The sequence below is a fragment of the Gouania willdenowi genome, chromosome 19 (genome assembly GCF_900634775.1).
Source record: "Gouania willdenowi chromosome 19, fGouWil2.1, whole genome shotgun sequence".
Lineage (NCBI taxonomy): Eukaryota > Metazoa > Chordata > Actinopteri > Blenniiformes > Gobiesocidae > Gouania > Gouania willdenowi.
The window spans coordinates 21771016-21791971 of record NC_041062.1 but is presented as its reverse complement, the minus strand read 5'-3'; the positions used below and the strand labels follow the sequence as shown (position 1 = coordinate 21791971).

At 37.3% G+C, this 20956-nt stretch overlaps 1 protein-coding gene across 7 annotated transcripts in view; it reads left to right on the top strand.

Annotated features, from left to right (window-relative positions):
• atp6v0a1b (ATPase H+ transporting V0 subunit a1b) overlaps positions 1 to 20956 on the top strand; it is a 48109-nt gene that overhangs the window by 2555 nt on the left and 24598 nt on the right. For 5 of the 7 annotated variants that reach the window (XM_028475816.1, XM_028475822.1, XM_028475821.1 and 2 more), the window contains exons 2-14: positions 2889 to 3034; positions 3224 to 3302; positions 5261 to 5358; positions 5427 to 5555; positions 6137 to 6219; positions 6307 to 6433; positions 6578 to 6660; positions 6977 to 7070; positions 13322 to 13534; positions 14838 to 14988; positions 15376 to 15515; positions 15611 to 15774; positions 19013 to 19103. In XM_028475816.1, coding sequence (XP_028331617.1) covers positions 2918 to 3034; positions 3224 to 3302; positions 5261 to 5358; positions 5427 to 5555; positions 6137 to 6219; positions 6307 to 6433; positions 6578 to 6660; positions 6977 to 7070; positions 13322 to 13534; positions 14838 to 14988; positions 15376 to 15515; positions 15611 to 15774; positions 19013 to 19103 — 1569 coding nt within the window. In that variant the 5' untranslated portion in view covers positions 2889 to 2917. The remainder of the gene's footprint in view (positions 1 to 2888; positions 3035 to 3223; positions 3303 to 5260; positions 5359 to 5426; positions 5556 to 6136; positions 6220 to 6306; positions 6434 to 6577; positions 6661 to 6976; positions 7071 to 13321; positions 13535 to 14837; positions 14989 to 15375; positions 15516 to 15610; positions 15775 to 19012; positions 19104 to 20956) is intronic. The other 2 variants (XM_028475817.1, XM_028475818.1) reach the window with 1 other exon arrangement.

The following is a 20956-nucleotide window of genomic DNA, read 5'->3' as shown; positions in this document are numbered from 1 at the left end:
ATATTCAAGATGTATGCTCTTTAAAAAAAAAAAGAAAAAGAAAATTGGAATTGGCAAAAATGGAAATTGGAAGGTCAGGCTTTTAAAAAAATCAGTGATTGGCCAGAAAATTGCAATCGGTGCAGCACTAAATACAATATAAATAGATGATTCTGGATTTTTGAACAAATAAAACCAAAAAAAACAAACTGCAGCTTTAACATTGACATTACATTTTTACAAGAAAAAAAATCACAAATTTCACAAATGTTTCTGTAAATCTGGTCAAAAGTAATTGTTGCGGAAAGTTGCTATTTATTTTAGCATGCGCAACTTTACACTCTGCGCCCCAAAAACCACAGACTCCGTAATGTAAAATATTCACTTTCAAAACAACAGTGCCTTATTATCATAATCTCATGTTGCATCATTAATCTCCTTTGAATTAGAAAAAACTTAGAGGCAGCCCAAGTTTTAAAAGAAGCAGGGTGGATATTGCTTATTTAGTTACTAAAACACATGATGTGATACACAATTGAATTGTTTACGAGAAACCAGAGAGTGTACAGGGCAGCCCGCACAGCGCTTCTTGAGGCCTAGTTGTGTAAATTATTCAAGGTGTGATCAGAGGGTGTGTTCTCACCCCCAATTTCCAGCGGTTCTGTAACTGCTGCGTAACAGTGACAGAGCTGATAGATTTCCATTAAAGTCAATTTGCCAATTTCCCCCACATGTGTAACTGCTTCATCCCACCAGAGCCTTCTGGAACAGCCCTTCTATTTTTGCCGGACTCCAAGGCTGTGCTGCATAAATTCAACAAAGATCAGCCCGTGTAGGACATGAACTAGTGCACAGACACATAAAAAAAATAACCGGTTTATTTTCAAAATAAAACACTCTGTGTCCTAGGTGGATCTGCTGCTGCCTATCTCCAGCTTTCTTCAGGCGCTACACCCTGGACCGGGCGGCAGTGGATCCTATTTCACATAGATATATGGACCTTATCCATTGTTGAATTACAATAATCTCCACAAAAGTGGAAGATCCACAGGGCGGGACAAGTGGATTTCCTTCTGCTCCTCTCCATGGACACAGATACCCATTCAGTAGAAATCCAGTGTCAGAGGAGAGAGGCGGTACCCCTGAGCTCAGGATGGCGCCCACCTCATTCAGCTGGATCAAACTTCCTCATTGTTTATACAATACAGTGATGTATTTGGAGAATAGCTAAGAGATCATTAGATTTTTAACAATATGTAATATGATGATCACAGATTTGGAGTAATAAACCAAATTAGAAGCTCATTTCAAAACTATTGTTGAAGGAGGTGATTAAAGTAAATAATAAGGAATTCTTTCAGCGACTCTCAGGTCGGGACTGTTTACAGGGCCATTATGGTCATCTTCTTGAATGTAAATGAGTTGCTTCACTCACGTTCGGTGTGAACGCACCTTTAAAGTCGATCATAAAGTCAGCCACTGTCCTCTTTTGCTGTAAGATGACTGACAGACCCGCCCACCAGCTCATGTGTGCATGTACGTGCTGCGCACATCCAGTCACCTGGTCATCTACATTTCTTAAAATTTTGCATTTAGATTAAAATGTAACATTTATAATTAGATTTAAATGTAAAATTTATAATTAGATTTAAATGTAACATTTATAATTAGATTTAAATGTAACATTTATAATTAGATTTAAATGTAACATTTATAATTAGATTTAAATGTAACATTTATAATTAGATTTAAATGTAACATTTATATCTAATTATATAATTAAATCTTTTTTAAATCTAATTATAAATGTTACATTTAAATCTTTTTTAAATCTAATTATAAATGTTACATTTAAATCTAATTATAAATGTTACATTTAAATCTAATTATAAATGTTACATTTAAATCTAATTATAAATGTTACATTTAAATCTAATTATAAATGTTACATTTAAATCTAATTATAAATGTTACATTTAAATCTAATTATAAATGTTACATTTAAATCTAATTATAAATGTTACATTTAAATCTAATTATAAATGTTACATTTAAATCTAATTATAAATGTTACATTTAAATCTAATTATAAATGTTACATTTAAATCTAATTATAAATGTTACATTTAAATCTAATTATAAATGTTACATTTAAATCTAATTATAAATGTTACATTTAAATCTAATTATAAATGTTACATTTAAATCTAATTATAAATGTTACATTTAAATCTAATTATAAATGTTACATTTAAATCTAATTATAAATGTTACATTTAAATCTAATTATAAATGTTACATTTAAATCTAATTATAAATGTTACATTTAAATCTAATTATAAATGTTACATTTAAATCTAATTATAAATGTTATAACTAATAAGTATCTCTAATAGTGCTTACATTGGTATGTTGACACTTATTTACAGAAAAGTTGCACTAAAATAGTGTCACTGTTCATAGGACACTTTTTCAATTTATTGTCTTTCAGAAATATAAAATAGAAATTTTATTTTTTCACTTAATCTTTTTTTTTCTTGTTATGTCATAGATGATCATAGATTGATTTCTGACCGATATATCGATAATCGGAGTATCGCCATATTGTGAGATAATTGTTATCGTGAGCTTTGTATTGCGTATCGTATCGTGAGGTACCCAGAGGTTCCCACCCCTCATGCATATGTGGCATTTTGCATCAGCAAATTTAACCCAGAAAGACTTCATTGAGTTAAAATTATCAACATTTCAATCGTATATTGCAATTTGGAGTAAAATTATTGAGATATGAGTTTTGGTCCAAATCGCCCAGGCCTACATCACTTTATAAAAAGCGACTGCTGCTCTGCCTTTGTGTTGGAAATAAACATCTGAGTTCGTGTGTTTCTGTTCTTTACGCAGTTCCTTAGTGTAGCTAAAGCACTCGGCTGCACTCACCATGGGGGAACTGTTTCGGAGTGAGGAGATGACCCTGGCACAGCTTTTTCTCCAGTCTGAGGCCGCCTATTGCTGTGTCAGCGAGCTGGGAGAACTGGGAATGGTCCAGTTCAGAGACGTGAGTGTTTTTAATTCAACTTTAAGGAGTACAAATCATTTTATTATTAGATTTAATCAAGGAAGATTCAAGTCAAATCATTGGAGTGATGACATGTTGACCTCAGTAAATGTTTCATATCGCATCACACACAGCTACTGGAGGTAAGTGACTCTAACTTTTTTTCGTTGTTGATGTTTTTATACTCAGTTAAATCCAGATGTGAACGTGTTCCAGCGCAAATTTGTCAATGAAGTGAGAAGGTGTGAGGAGATGGACAGGAAACTGAGTGAGTAAAAGATTGCATACTAAAGTACTACACAGTCAATAGGTCTGTTCCCATTACCCTTGGAAATGTGCAAAATCTAAATTGTGCAATAAAAACTGGTAATGGAAACACCGGAATTTTGAAACAACACTCATTTATCGCTAAAAGGTTTTGATGCTTTCACAAAGAGGTTTTTCCAGATGTATCACAAAAGCGCAACGGAGACACTTTTTACGCTATTTGACGTGACAGAACGTAACGTACCTGATCACATGACCACATCTCTAGACATTTCTTAGCATTAGACTTAAAAATGATTAGTGCCACATTAGACAGAAAACAACAAAGGAATGTGGAGTGTTATAAGGAGGTTCTGATCGTCCATCTTCCTGCAGCAAAGTCTCACTGGATGAGATTTCACAGGAGTTACGAGGCTCCAAAATGTTCAAACATATTCAAAGCACAATTATACTTTGTCTAGACTTTAGAAATATGGCCATTTTTTTTGCAAAAATCTGTATTGGAAACACAAGTAATGAGCATATACTGTCTACTATATATATGATTATTATGATGAGCATTGCCACTGAAGTATACTTTCAAGTTTCCCAAGATGCATTTGGAATCTACGACCTGAAGCACACTGAGGCTAAATATCTCAATTGTTTCTCCACCTTTGAAAGTTCTGAAAACATTTTAAGTGAGAAAGTGACCCAGTAGAATATCAACATGTGGTCACTTGATTCATGAAAGTCGCGGAAACACATTTCATGCCGACATTTCGGAGATTTTCGGAGACCCGCAATTGTGTTACTGACAAAACATCAGGTTAACTTCAAAACAAGAGCCCTATTTATAAAAGGGTTAAAGACTAATTGAAGACAAGAAGAGATGCTTTTATTTTGAAAAGGAAAGGTTTAATTTTGAGCTTAAAAAATGTCCCAATATATTATAATATACATCCTGGTATTTCTCGTGTACTCATTCTTTCAATCTATCTATCTATCTATCTATCTATAAAGCCAAAAAGGTGTGCGTGCGTGCGTGTGTGTGTGTGGAGCGAATATTTTTTGGGTTTAAAAAAGAAAAATGATTCATGATTATTTAATATTTCATGGTTATTTAAAATGATTCCCGTGATCCCAAACTTCCTTTGAATCACGGGTCACGGACTCCACACACACCCACACCCACACACGGCTGATGCGTGTGAGAGTACCGGGATGTACATGCTGAACGCACACAGAGCCATTTTAGAGAGAGAGTTGCGACTTTGGTGTTGCAAAACGTTTACTTTTCGTGGTACTTCCGGGTCTCTTTTTTATCTCTCAACAACCTGTGACGGATTATGTGCATGCGCCCAGCTGACGTGCGTGCGTGTGTGAGAGGTAACCCACGGAGGAGATGGAGGTAGACACACACACGCACACACACACACAGTATTTATAATAAGAATAAAAATATACTAAATGAGTAAAATAAAGCAAAAAAATATTATTATTTTTTTTAAACTAAACAATATTTAACAGAAATGCACAAAAATATACAAAAAGGCTCCAAAAACACACAAAATGACTCAAAAAACATGTATGACTGAAAAATACACCAAACAACAACAAAAATATGAAAATGACTCAAAATACACAAAACTAAATATTTATACACAAATTGACAGCAGAAATGCACAAAACTACACTAAGAAAGATACAAAAATACACAAAATGACTCTAGAATCACACTACAACTGCAACAATAATTATACAAAAAAAGCACAACAAGAAAACGGAAAGATACAAAAATACACTGACTGACTTCAAAAAACAAACATTACAGAAAAATACATCAAAGGAAAAAATATAAAAATGAGTAAAAAAAACAAATACATTTATCATGCACATGTCCCATAGAATTAAACCAGGGAAATCACACACTATTTTACTTTTTGTTACTTAATAAACATGTGCTTTTCTGCTGCACAGGGTTTGTTGAGAAGGAGATCAAGAAAGCCAACATCCCAACAGTGGACACAGGAGAGAACCCTGAGGTTCCCTTTCCCAGAGACATGATTGACCTAGAGGTAACCAGTGAGATCTATCATTAACAATCCAGCTCAAATACAAACATTTGTTGTCTTTTTTATGTCAGGCCACCTTTGAGAAGCTGGAGAATGAACTGAAGGAGATCAACACGAATCAGGAGGCCTTGAAGAAGAATTTTCTGGAGCTGACGGAGCTTAAACACATTCTTCATCGAACACAGCAGTTCTTTGATGAGGTTTGCTTTTCTCCTCTCTCTCATCCTGAATGCATTAAATGAGGAGCATTTTTGAACAACAGAGTTGTTTTATAAAGACCTGGAGCAGATGCCATGGTTGAAGGAGGAATGAAAAGATTTAGTGTACCGGGTCAGCATAAGCTAGAAAAAAACATTTTTTGGTAATAATGAGTGAGATTCATTTTTGTTTCGTAACAATGTGATAGCATTTACAGGCTGTAATAAAACAGGCTTGTTCTTTTTCACTGCTGAAACTCTTTTTCCCATTGATCTCTGTCAGTAGAACTGTTGAAGTTGTTTTTTGTTGAATGAGCACTAGCGTACACTAGAGATGCAACAATACGGTCCGCCCACGGTTCAATACGTACCTTGGTTTTTTTGCTCACTGTTCGGTTAAATGTTTCCCGTGTTAAGTGTTTTAAATAACAGCAAGGGAATATTTTAAACCGTTTTGTTTTACTTTGAAGCAAAACAAAATTCATACACATTCCTATGTGTATGATATAAAATACACAACTTAATAAAATACATACATATTGTTCCTCTGGCCAACAGATGCAATGTGTTTTTCTCTTTGACAGATGGAGGATCCAAACCTGCTGGAGGAGTCGTCAGCACTGATGGAGGGCAATGAGGGGGGCCGTGGGGCTCCGCTCAGACTGGGGTAAAACAGATTTTTCTCTTTGAGACTGTGAATATTGGTAGCCTGAAACAAAGCCTGTCAAGCTGCTCCAACATGTGCTCTGTGCAGGTTTGTGGCCGGAGTGATCAGCAGGGAGAGGATTCCCACCTTTGAGAGGATGCTGTGGAGGGTCTGCAGAGGTAATGTCTTCTTAAGGAAGGCAGAGATTGAGGACCCTCTGGAAGACCCCACCACTGTAAGCACATACACAGCATTCACATGATTCATTACAAAGCAAACTATAGAGAACTACAAGAGCTACAATGTGCATTTTGGAAGTCCAGAATGAAAGAGTTCTGTGTGTTCTGACACCTCCTCCTCCTCCTCCTCCTCCTCACAGGGAGACCAAGTGCACAAGTCTGTGTTCATCATCTTTTTCCAAGGAGACCAGCTGAAGAACAGGGTGAAGAAAATCTGTGAGGGGTGCGTGTCACATCATGAGCTTTTATCAAATTTTTGTTCAAAATACTTTCCAAGTTCCTGAAAAGTCAGTGTCGAGGAAGCGGAAAAATGAAATCAATCCAAACCAAAGTGTCTACAGCCCATCTTCAGACTGTTCTACACACACACATCCACACACATTTATGACTTATCAAAAATGAAGTGTTCAGTGTTCACTGAACACTTACAGTCGCTGATCTGAATCAAGGAGTGACCCTAATACACTGTCAGGTATTAAAAGAGTTGAATGTCCAAGTGAAGGAGGATAAGTAGACTGATGACACATGTATGTGCCCAGGTTCCGTGCCTCTCTCTACCCATGTCCAGAAACCCCACAGGAGAGGAAGGAAATGCTGGCTGGGGTCAACAGTCGGATTGAGGATCTGCAGATGGTGAGTTCATTACTAGTGTTGTATTAGTAGGTGATAACGTCACACTACAGGAATTTACAATTTGGTTTGATAAAAATAAGAAACGTGAGAGGAGTTAACGCTGGTTCATTGTTATCTCTCATGTACTGTGTTTTCTTTGTGAAGTATTCTGTCCAACTCTCTTTGTACTCTTTGTTTAGTTTCTGGTGCTTAAACAACATGAAATGAATCAACTATTTTGCAGCACGGGATGTCTCTGTCCAGACTTCTGCTCAGTTTTCCTGAGTAACATTTATTTTCTATTACACAACAAAAGCCCTTCTTATCTGTGAAAGACCATTCACCAGTTTCAGAGCCCCATGGTTCCTCAGCTTTTTCCTTTTTAAGGTCAGAAAAGAGGTTTGCTTGTGCCTGAGAGGGCTGTCCTCATCTGTCAGCACAGAAAGAGAGTGAGAGAGGGAGGGAGGGAGAGAGAGAGAGAGAGAGCGAGAGAGAGAGATACATACATCTTGGATGGACTATCGTTCTATCCTATTGTTTGCCCTTCTGTTCACTAACCCCAACCAGTTGAAGCGGATGACTGCCACCTCTGAACCTGGTTCCACTGGAGATTTCTTCCTATAAAAAAGAGGGAGTTTTTTCTTCCCACTGTCACTAAAAGCTTGGTCATGTGGATCTTGTTGGGTTCTTTCTTTTTTACTATGGACTTTATATTTTGTTCAGTGCTTTGAGATGACTTTGTTGTATTTTGCGCTATATAACTAAAGCTGAATTGAATTGAATTGAATACATCTGACTTTAAAAGATCAGAGGCTTGAAACATAATGGGCACGGTTACATGATGTTTTTTAATTCGGAATTAGTTTACATGGAAAACCGGTTTATTCGGCTTTAGATAATTCTGCTTTAGGTCTGGGAGTTGGGAAGGCTCTGATTGGACAGGGAGTGAACATGACGTATCACGTCTATCGGGAAAAACACACAACAAACTAAGGATGTCCCTATTCGATCACGTGATCGGAAATCACGTGGTTTCAGACTCCATCGGAATCAGACGTTATCTCCCGATCAGGACTCGGATATATATGTATATTTATTATCATTATAGGGGTGGGCGATATACCGGTTCATACCAAATTCCAGTATATATTTTCATTATGATATACATTTTTTATATACCGCCGTACTGGTATATTGATTACACAACGTTCGGAACGCTGCGCGCAGCTAATACTTTACATGCTGTGCACCTGCAATGCCAAGAAAATGAAGTTGTCTTACTTTTCATCAAGAAAAACATACATTTCAGTCTGTGAAACTAAATGAGGAGAGTAAGCATTAAAAGTGAACTTCCTAAAATCACATTACTGGCTTTACTTTACAGCACTGTGGCACTGATTGGGACATCCCTACAACAAACATTTTTATGTCGGCTATAACACAGAAAACCACATGAGAACTGTTTTATTTTGATTGTAGTTTTGAATCAGCAGCTCGACAATAACACAGTGCCAGCCGTCCGGTAAAGCCTGTTCTGTTCACCCTGTTTACCGAGGTCCGTGTGTGTTTAATAAGTCTGTGTGTGTCTGCATGTTTATGCTTCCGTCCATCCACTCTTTTCATTATGTCTATGTCTTTTAAGGCTCTTAATAAATAGTCTCGGCTGGAGTCCGGGCCGCCGCCATCTTGGATTATGTTGTCACCAGCGCAGCATCGCCGCAAGTCACGCAAGTGCAAAATGATCTGAATTAACTTAAAGCGGCTTTAAACAAGTTAAGTGTTTACAAGAAAGAGGAATTATTTAATTCGGAATACAAATAAAAATAAACCAGCCACTTAATTCGGATTTAAGTTTAATTCGGAATTAAATTAGCATTAGAACTGTTTAGAAGGTCAGGTTAAAGAGGAAACTTTTATTCTGCTTTAAAGAGCAATTAAAGCTCCCATGTAATCGTGGCCAGTGTTAACTCGTTTTCACTCACAAAATAATAATGAGATTGATGCATTACCGGTAACAACGCTTTGCCATGCAAAAGGATACACACAAAATATAGGAAAATGGAACATTAGATGACCTGTCTAGAAGGAAAACGTCCAAAGTTAGTCCAAGACTGAAAACATGTTTGCACCGTGCACGCGCTTCACTATATATCGCGGCAGCCAATGAGGAGGCTCCTTCATGGGCTCTGCTTACCCCTCCTTTCTCTAAATCCTGTGATTGGAGCTGGAGGGGAACCGCCTAGTTTTTGTCTTCCAGGGTTGTATTAACTGAAATACTTAATTATAAGACACAGACAGCACGCAGACGCACAATTTTCTCAGAAATTATTACTTTTACGATATACTATATATATATAAGAATCTTTTTTTTAATTAAAGAAAATTATTCGAGTACCTCAGCTTTAATAAATTGTGGATTATCCTGTCCACGGTTATAGAGATGTTAAATATTAGCCTTTTGCCGATATCTGATATTGTCCAACACTAGACTTCTGATATTCACCGATACCTATATATACGTACAGCCTTTCTTTAGGTCACATTATATATCTCTTCATGGAAATAACAGGTTAATCCTACTTTTGATGTGATGCTTTACTGGAAGTATTCCACAGATAAACATCATCTGTGCAAAATAAGAACATGTATTCAACTTCACTGATGGAAAAAGTGCCTTACTATTGGTTTTTAACACGCTGTCTCAAACAGAGTTGGAAGAACTCAACAGCATACAAGGTTTCATATTCTGACAAAAATTACAGCTCTCCATAGTTTCTAAAAACTCCTTTTAATGTCATATTTTTTGTTTTGTTTTTGTTATATACATTTACACTACAGATACACTTTAATGGAAAATATCCTGGACAATACAAGCTGTTCAAAACATACATATGATTAATTAGCTGTGTGTATACAATCGACCTCAAATGTGTCAGGTATCAAAATGATCTCATAGCAGTCTGAGTCAGACAATGGCTAACTCCACACAATGGGTATGTTCCACAGGAAGACAGGGAAATGATGTTGGGGAGGGAGGCCATTCCAAAGCCTGAGTTCAACGGGGTTTCCATCCAGGCTTTGCGTCAGAGAGGGAGCAGTAACTGGTTACAGGCAAAGCTTGAAGCTGATCTACAGAAATATCAAAGTGTGAAATAGATTTTGTAACATCTATTTACAGAGAAAAAAAACTGGAGACAAAAAAAAACAATTATTTCCTAAATCTGTGTTGATATCAATGGATTAACTTTTGTTGATAGACTCATCCTTCCTCCTCCTGTCTCACAAAATGTGTGTGTAACAGTCAGTTGCAATCATCAATCTGTCATTGTGAATTAACTTTCTTAATTCAAAACACTCAATGGCAGAGCATTTATCTCCATCTATAAATATTTAGTAAATCACAGAGAAGTATTCGTTTCTATCTTGCTTATAACAATAGAGTCACACCCTTTAACTTTGAATGAGGGCTATATTACATGTGGGTACTCCAGAACTTTACACACCCTTCAAAATAACTGCACGCCTCGAGCTGAATCAGAGCAGAGCCAACGAACCAGACCTGACCTGAATTAGCCTCTGAAGGAATGGTCATAAATCCTGGAAACACTCCTACAGTTTATTGGAAGTTTTTCCAGGTTAAGCTGCACAGGAGGAGTCCGCTCCACGATAAACCTCACTGAGTCAGATCATTGAAGATAATGTGAATATCTTCAATAGCTCTTTGTTGCTTTCTCGGGTGTGTATGTGGGGGCGGTTAACGCATCGTGACCTGGGATCTTTGAGGGTGCTGCTCGGTCGTGGGGTTGGCCTGGGCTTCTTGGCTCCTGTTGTTGCTGCCGGCCTGACTGCACTTTCGGGCCCGGGGCGGCGCCTGGGTTAACAGAACATTGCAATTCAGACTCGTGGTTACACTGCCTTGGGCTGTGGGATAAGCTCGTACTGGGCTAAACCTTAGGTATGTTGATCTCAAATATCAGTTCTAGATATAACCACTCACTCCTTCCCTCTGTTCATGGCCATCACCATTACAGTTACTGTAAGCTGGGTGCTATGTCACTTTCACTGTCAATTTCTCCACACTTGTCACCAGATTGGCTTAACTGATTACACAACACAATACGCACAACTGTAACATCACATTGCTCTCTCACTAGGGCTGGGCAAAAAAATATTGATTGATCAAATTTGTAGATAAAAACTATTTTTATTTTGCAAATTCGATTTTCAATTTTTTATTTTACATTTTTTTTCCCACCACAGTTTTTTCGGCCTTTTTCGCGTTCCATCGTTGTGGGTTACTGTTGCGCAATGTTTACATTTGTTTACCCTTTGAGTAGGCTATATGTGTGCCAAAGGCATGTTTAATTTTTTATTCGCACTCTGTTGAGATGCTAAGGGAAGAGGTTATTATTATTTTCAAAATTATAATGTATGTTATAAAATATGTAGTTATCTGATTTCTTAATCAGAAAATTTAAGCTACTGTAAAGTTGCTGTTGCCCTTTTGCTTAATCCTGGGTTAAAGCTTGAAATTGTTGAATGACAGAGCCTCATTTACTTTTTTTGGGATTATTCTATGCATTTTACCTCTTGAGGACAATCACTGCAATAAAGTTGCACTTTTGACAATATATCTGATGCCTGCAGTCATTTTTAGGCGCATTGAAAAAGAAAATCCAATTGAAACTCGAATTTTTCTTTAAAAATTCTGGGATGTTCTTTTAGGCAAAATCGCCCAGCCCTAACTCTCACCTTAAAATAGCCGATTCTTCCCCACACCTCCCATTGTCCTATCCTGACTCCCTCTTCCCTGTTCCCTTCCCCCTCACCTAGGTGTAACACTGCCCTCTCTTTTTATATTCTCCCTTTAATAAGGTTTTTCTTACCCTTCCTTAGGGAGGGCTGGTGGTGGTCACATTATGCAATAACATAAATTCATTTGTTTACTTGCAATAATAAAACATGCATTGCTGTCATGAAAAGATTGCACTACATATAGTGTTGACCTTTGACAATATGTGCAGACAAGAAAAAAAAACCTGAACATACTGTGAATAAAAAAGCAGATATTCCAATATGAAAAGTAAAAGGAATTATTATGGTGCAGTCTCGTTTGACATTGTGACTATTTGTTTCATATGTAGTAGGAATGTGTGATATTTTATCATTTATGATTTATCGTCAAAAACATTCTCACCGGTAAGAATATGTCATCCCTCGATATAAACGATAAATTCGCATTTCGGAAATTAGTGAGGGCCACGGGCCATTTGTCCCTGTGTGTTGTCAACAACTTATTATTCTCTGGAGCGGAACGCTGTTTACAGAAGCTCTGTCTGTGTGTGAGGTGTTTATCACGGCTACCTGAAGCTACTATGCTGCGATACATCATGGACCACTATTTGGTTAAGACCAGACAACATCCAACAAAGGGAAACGATTCAAGTTCCTCCGTCAGATCCACCCAAAGTTCCACAAACACGGGGACAGAGATGAACCTGTAGCAACGATTATGAACTGGAAACTCAACTAAAGCTAACAATGCTAGGCTAACACACAACACACAGACTGAGCTAAGTGCTAACACTAACCACTCCATATATGGAATAATAGACCAAGTAAAAAGAACACGTCTTACTGTCATAAAGCCACAGAGAGCCATCGATTTGTTTATGGTCAGATTCAACACTTGTATGGAAGAATAAAAGCTAAACATGTCACACGTTGTGTGAAATAAATGTTAGCATAATAACTAATGTCACTATTCATTCATCCTAATTTGTGAAACGTAATATTTTTAATTATATTTCATCAGCAGTAAAAACACTATTGAAGTTATTTGTGCTTTTAATGTGCTTTTTATTTTTTTAATAATTTTTTTTTCAAGTTAGGAAATAAATGAATTACATGCCAATAACACTAATAGTAATCCACATGCACAAATATATTCCATAAAATATCAGCTCATGAGCTGTTTGAGTCAGCAGTTGTTGTACATTTATTTGTGTTTGTAACCTGTTTACACTAAGTTGTGAATTTTTTAATGTATTTTTTTATTTATTGTGATTTTTATCGTTATCGTGATAAATACTAGAAATTATCGGGATACATTTTTTTTGTCAATATCGCACATCCCTAATATTTAGCAATCATTTATGCTTTGTGTGCAGGTGACAACAGAGTTTTTGTACATTTTTGTGTCATTTGTAAAATAGAATTAAAATGTTAGAACAGCTGAGATCCAAAGCTAATCCCTCCTGGTGCTGCTCCAGGTGCTGAACCAAACAGAGGACCATCGTCAGAGGGTTCTGCAGGCTGCCTCAAAGACCATGCGGGTGTGGTTTATCAAAGTCAGAAAGATGAAGGCCATCTACCACACGTTAAACCTCTGCAACATTGACGTCACCCAGAAGTGTCTGATAGCTGAGGTGTGGTGCCCTGTCTCTGATTTGGACTCCATCCAGTTTGCCCTGCGCAGAGGGACGGTGAGTTTGATTTGTTCATTTAGGACCTATGCTACAAAGATAGATCATTTTATCCTGGATTTAGCTTCATTAGTGGGCTTCACCTAACCAAACATTGTTCGTCAGACAGAAGCTGTCCTACGAATCTTGATTCCAACTCGCTAGGTTAAGCGTGTTGATTCCAGCCTGGCTACGTATGAGCTCTAGTGACAGGGGAGGAGATTATACAGCGTCAGACCAATCACAATCACGGATAAACTGTGGAGAGTAATTTACGACACAATTGAGGAATAATTCTTTAAAAATATGAAGAATTAAAATCCATAATTCAGACCAAAAACAACACTGTTGCTGCAGTAAAAGCAGCAAGTAATTAATGCAGGAATTGATGAGTATTAATGCTTAAATGAGTGAGATTATAAACAGAGATTAAACAGACACTGATCAGTTTCACTCTCTTTTACCTTGTTCTTGGCTCTGATGCTGCTGTTCATGCAGATCAGCCTACATCATAAGGTGGAATATATTTATATTTTATTATATTATCTTACAGGACTGAGGCTCTTTGCATTACCCCAGAATACATGAATTAATGAATTAGTTAATTAATCTATGGGTCTTTTTAAGAGTTTGCCTCTGAAAAAAGAAACGAACAGGTACGCTATGCTATAATAGTTAGTGGAAACCCTAATTACACCACAGAGAAAACATCAATATATATTGAGTATTGCCATTCTGGTTTCATTGTATGCATCACAGTATCATCTCAAGGCAAGGGCAAAATATTGAGATGTATATCGTGTATCATGATGTGGCTGGAAAATATTGAGATATTTAATAAAGGTCATATCGCCCAGACACTGGCTTCATCAGCTGACTGTAGATCAGTCCATCAGAGGTGAATCTATATCTTTCTTAAAAGATGTCATTGGTCAATGAAAGGATTGCATTCATTATTAATATTATTTATTTCCTAAACGCAGCTGTCAGATCTCATAACAATGGGCAGGTCGTTTTCCAAGAGAACTGATTGAGCATGAGGCGGGACTTTTGTGCTTGCTTTGATTGTATCCACTTCATTACCTAGTCCTGACCAGGTTAGGTGTTCAGCTTAAATTACCACGGTGATTTAGCCAGGGAAGAAGATAACCAGCGTTGTAGTATAGCACACACAGAATTAGTCCTGGAAGTTAGCGCGATAGAGGAAATCCAGCTTCATAGTACAGACCCAAACAGTTTCTAAAAATGACTTGCATCTCTAACCTGTCTTTCTGTATTAAAGTGGTATGTGATTTAGTTTAACCGGTGTGGCTTTATTTGACAGGAGAGAAGCGGTTCCACTGTGCCGTCCATTCTAAACAGGATGCAGACCAAGCAGACTCCGCCCACCTTCAATAAGACCAACAAATTTACCTCTGGCTTCCAGAACATTGTTGACGCCTATGGCATTGGGAACTACAGGGAAATCAACCCAGGTTCCTCACACATGCATATCATCTCTGAGTACAATACTCTATCAAACAAATACACTCAGCATCAAAATTATTATTATTTTTTTTATTAGTGTTCCCTAAACAATTTAGATTTCTCGAGTTTTCAAGTGTAAATGAAGTACTTATTTTTGTCCTTATTTTCTGACACATAGGTCCATCATTTGTTCTTTAGTTGTCGTAAATTTTCTCCATTATGGAAAGTGTTCTGAGTTCGGTTTGAAATTAAATTTGATAAAGTAGATAGCAAAAGGTTATGATTTCCATGTAATAATAAGATATAGAATCCTAAACTTTGACAAGTATGAAAGAGAAAAGAACAAGAAAGTGCATGACGAGCTTAGACTTAGTTGTCTATGTTTGACCTGTCAGCTCCGTACACCATCATCACATTTCCCTTCCTGTTTGCCGTGATGTTCGGAGACATGGGTCATGGTTTGTTGATGACCTGTGCCGCCCTCTACCTGGTCATTAGAGAGAGTCGCCTTGTTGCACAGAAGAGTGACAATGAGGTAAGGAAACACATAAACAAGTAATGCAAACTTCAAAAACCTGAAAAGAAAAAATTAAATGTCCCCCCCTGATCTCTGCGTTCTCTGCTTTGTAGATGTTTAACATGGTATTTTCTGGCCGATACATTATCCTCCTGATGGGGGTTTTCTCCATCTACACGGGCGTCATTTACAACGACTGCTTCTCCAAATCGCTCAACATGTTTGGTTCTGGTTGGAGTGTCAGGCCCATGTTTGGACCCAAAGGAGCCAACTGGTCGTAAGTCAGCTGACATGCTGATCCTCAACTGTTTTTACAAATGTGTCCTCAAATATTTAAAATGTACTCATCGGAAGATCTATGTCTAACTAAACACATTATTATGAACCATATTCATTTAATTGCCTTTTAAAAATGGGACTACTTTACCATTTTAGAACTTGTGTTCTGCCATCTTGAAATCATGTGATTGATGATGCCACACAGCCCCGTTTGTCTGTAAATATCGTATTGTTTTTTTATTGGAGTGAAGCATTCAGCCTTCTTTTTAGATATTTTAGCAGCTTTTTCTGTTGAAATGCCAACTTGTGCTGTTTTTGGTTGCTTTAAATAATCAGGAAAAGTTAAAGATACGGATGTAAATTTATTTTGTTTACTGAAAGAGGATAAAAATTGATGTAACCTGAAAAAAAAAAATGTATGATCACAGTTCCAACTCTGCAGTTTGATAGTAGACAATGAAGCAGAGAAGAAGAGCTCTCCTAAGAGACCTTTACTCTCCCTTAAACAGTGCAGAGAGTACATCACAGACTGTTGAAGGACTTCCACCCAAAAAGACTTCTATCCTCAGGGTTTGTTTGTCTTCAACATTCCGTGATTCACTCGCTAACTTCATCCATCAGAGACATAGATCTTCTAATAAGGACATTTCAAAGGTTTTAAGCCACATTTGTAAAAACAGTGGAGGATCCATTTAAGAAAGAAATTGAATGCACGTGCAAAGGGAGAAGGCCCAACAGTTACTTCATATTTTACCTATACTTTATGATAGGGTTGGGATGATATACAGAGTTCATGATATGATATGATATGATATGATATCGGGCGACCGTGGCTCAGGTGGTAGAGGGTCGTCTTCTGATCGAGAGATTGGGGGTTCGATCCCAGTACCTGACTATGTGTCGAAGTGTCTTTGGGCAAGACACTGAACCCTAAGTTGCTCCCAGTGGTCGACTAGCGCCTTGCATGGCAGTCCTGTCCCACTGGTGTGTGAATGTGAGAGTGATTGGGTGAATGAGCTGATATGTAAAGTGCTTTGAGACTGCTTCAGTGTGGTGATAAAGCACTATATAAATCAAGTCCATTTACCATTTCCATTTATGATATGATAACGGTCTCATGTTAATGATGCAATCACTTGTAAACATAAAAAAAAATATCAATTAACTCTGGGCATACTTACAAATAAAATAAAACAATAACATAAACAAGACCAATTTTTCTTATTTAGAGTGCAAAAAGTACCACTCAAATAGAACGCACAAATAGACATGAACAACTGAAATGAAAACCCAATCATGTCATCATGACATTCTTAAAACAATCAGTACATGAACTTACTGAGCGTGATTGGCCTGCAGACTGGCCTGAGCTGAACTCTATACAGAATCTATGGGTTATTGTTAAGATAAAGATGAGAGACACTAGAGCCAACAATGCAGGTGACCTGAAGGCTGCTATCAAAGCAACCTGGGCTTCCATTCTGCCTGAGCAGTACCACAGGTTAACGACCTCCATGCCATGCTGTACTGATGCAGTCATTCATGCAAAAGGAGGCCCAACGAATATTAAGTGGATAGAAATCAACCGACTTTTAGGAAGCCTGACATTCCTGTTTAAAATGTAATTGTGCAATATTCAAATTTTCTGAGACACTGAATTTTGGGTTTTCATTATCTGTAGTAGGCTTTACACGATCAGGATTTTTGGGCCAATCGCCGATCAGTGAGTTTAAAAAAATGATCACCAATTCAATCATATGAATTCAGGTTTTTTTTTTTTAATAGGTACCAACCAAATTCCTTCAGTATTACCTGATACAGATTCACGGGAAATGAAACGGTACCAAACTTTCTGGACCAATTGTGACTGTGAGTGAGTGGAAGAGTTGAAGAATTTCCATGCAGGACTTGAACATAACATTGCATGCACAAGAGCGTCATGGCTCCACTATTGAAAATGCACTGTAGACCGAGCACTTGCAAAAAAAAATTTCAGATTTAAATGTGAACTCCGTCACTTGAAAACCATTTAATTTAGTCCCTGAACAGCAGCCGTGTCGACTACAAGGGAGTTGGAGATGAAGAAGGAAGACACTGGAACTACATAAAGCATATAGCATTATAGACATATTTCCTGACTGTGGCATCATAAAACCCGCTGTTACTTATAGTCAGTATTCACAGGTGCAGGTGGGGCACATACACGAGCATGCGCACACTTTTGTGTCCCTGAAACGTACATAAGGGTCTGGTATAAAAGCAAAAGTAAACAGGAGCACATCGCTCTGCTCTAGGACTCACCCTTTTAACATGCTTGGGCTGAATAAACTAAACAAACACACACACACAAACACACACAGACGCTGTCCCTGCTTTCACAGCCAGTAGAATGGGGAAGAAGTCCAACCGCTCCAAACGATGGACATTTTTGCCGTTCACTCGTAGGTTTTCACCTTTGTGCACAAATGTGAATGAAAGAAAGCTGTGTCACGTAAAGCAAACAACTCTTCGATGTGAATGAGATGATAAAACAATGCAATGAGAGAATCTACAGAAAGTTTCATTACGTCATTATTCAGATCGACAAATTAAGACATTAGAGACGATCACATTAATTGCATAAAATGCAAAATATTGGCTGATCCGATCAGATCGGCGTAAAGTAAGGGTTCCTGATCCGATATTGATATTGGATATCTGTCCAATATCAGCCAGAAAAGGAATATCGGATTTTATCGAACAGCATGTATGATTCGTGCTCATATTGTATCGTTATCGGCCAACTCAAGGCTGTAATATTGGTATTGTATCAAGTGAAAAAGCTGTGTTGGGACATCCCTAGTGTAAAACCCAATCTGTAGGTCAAAATCATCTTGTGGCTTAAAATATTTAACTCTATGTGTCATAAGTCTATAATATATGGGTTTCACTTTCTGAAATGAGTGACAAAAACATTGAAATATTCTAATTTTTTTTAGACGTATGTACTGTATATCGTCCCAACGTTAGTTTATGTCTTATGTGAGCTTCTCCAACAGGAGGAAATAAACGAGGGAAGGAAAGCGATTGATAGAGAGAGAGATCTGTGTGTTTGTCTTTCTCTTTCATCTGCTTCAGCTGCCGGACCGATCCATTTCTTTTTATCTCCTTCAAACATTAGGACATGAAGCAAAAATCAGATTTCATCGATGCCCATTTATAAGTTCTGTTCAACATTTGCTGCTGTTTCTTCCTAGGTTCGATACCCTGGATACAAATGCAGTTCTGCAGCTAGATCCTGCGGTCCCTGGGGTCTTTAATGGACCCTATCCACTTGGGATTGACCCGGTATGTAACTGACACCATAGCAACAAAAATCGAAGTTAACACATGTGTATCGTGAAAAACCCTGGAAGCATTTTTACTTTTATATCAAGTTTATAAAGTAAAATAACAGAGAGGTTCCTTATTCATATTTATATTGTATGAATAAATCCTAGAGCCAAAGTGAAACTGAATGCATTTACATCCCCATTTTTTTGCAGAAAGTAGTGGATTTATTATTTTTTTGTGTTAAATTAGCACTATTAATGTAATCATTTGATACATACATTTGTGATGCACTGAAATTCTGGCCACCGAAGATTTTCGGCCGAAAATTGCCCAAAAGTAAATTTTCAGTTTCTAAACACTTTTCTCACCAAATTAAATTGACTGAAACAGGATGTTGTAAAGACGCGAGCAAACACAGTGTGCATTGTTAGAATGTCAGTGCTTTGGAAGCATTAATATTAAACTACACAATTGTAGTGTTTTGATTTTGGTGAGATTAGTACACATTTATACCAATATAAATGCAATGGGACTAAACATTTGCATAATACCTTCTTTCAGTGTTTTGGTTTTCGGCCTTGGTTTCCTCATTTTTTGTTTTTGGTTTCGGCCAGAAAAAATATTTCGGTGCATCCCTATTATAAATGATTACTAATAGGTATCAGCTCTTTTGCGGTTTTAATATTTGTCACACACAGGCTAAATTTTTTTTATTAAATTAATTAACAAAAGTAAACAAGAATAACATAATCAGTTGGATTTATATAATACTTTGTGAAAATGTCAGTGGCTTTTTGAGCTTCTTCTGTTAAATAACTTCTAACATCTTGTGTTTATATTGAGTGTTAGAACAGGCTTCGTACACTGCCTTATCCCGTCCTTATAATACTCATCCCTTTGAGTGAGAAACCTGCTCCTTTTATAGCCTTTGTTTTAGCCTTTACTGGCATGTAACGGACCATTTTGCTATTGTGCTAAGTCGTGATGACCTTTAGCCTATCGATCTTAGGTTTGCAATAAAAGGACTTACCGGTGTCTGATAGTTGTGCTTCCTGACTGCACTGCCTGGGCATCCACAGGAATGTCAATGTTACACCAGCATGCTGCACTCTTCTGGACCAGTGACACTAATCAAGAGCATTTAAAAGTATCCTCTACTCTTTTTACAAATGTGGCTGAAAATCTTTGAAATGTACTTATTAGAAGTTCTATACCTAACAATATGCATTATTTTGCACCATGTTCGTTTTATTACATTTTAAAAATGGGACTACTTTAAAGTTTTAGAGCATGTGTTCTGTAATCTTAAAATCACGTGATTGATGATGTCACACACCCCCACTGCTTGTTAATATCCCATTGTTTTCTATTGGAGTGAAACAGTGAAACTCTCTTTTGTTTACCGAAAGACGATAAAAACAGTTGTGACCGGAGAAAATCCGTGACCGCGGGGGGTGACAGTTCCAACTCTGTGGTTTTGTAGAAGACAAAGAAGCAGAGAAGAAAAGCTCTCCCTTAAACAGTGTGCAGCTGAGGGACTTCTAATCTTAGGGTTTGTGTGTCTTCAACAGTCCATGATTTACTTTCTATCTTCAGCCATCAGAGCATCAGCTGGGCACTGTTTAAGGGAGAGTAAAGGTCCCTTAAGAGAACTAAAGAGGGTTACATTGACATATTTAACTTTTCCTGTTTTTTTAGAGCAACCAAAAGCAGCACTAGTTGTCATTTTGACTGAAAGCTGCTTAATCATACAGGCAAATCAGTCACTTTTTGGCAAAATTAGCAATTTTTAACTCCCAATAGGCCATTTATGTGAATCATATAGATCCGATGAGTTGTTCCTGGGGGGGTGTAATTTCTACATGTTA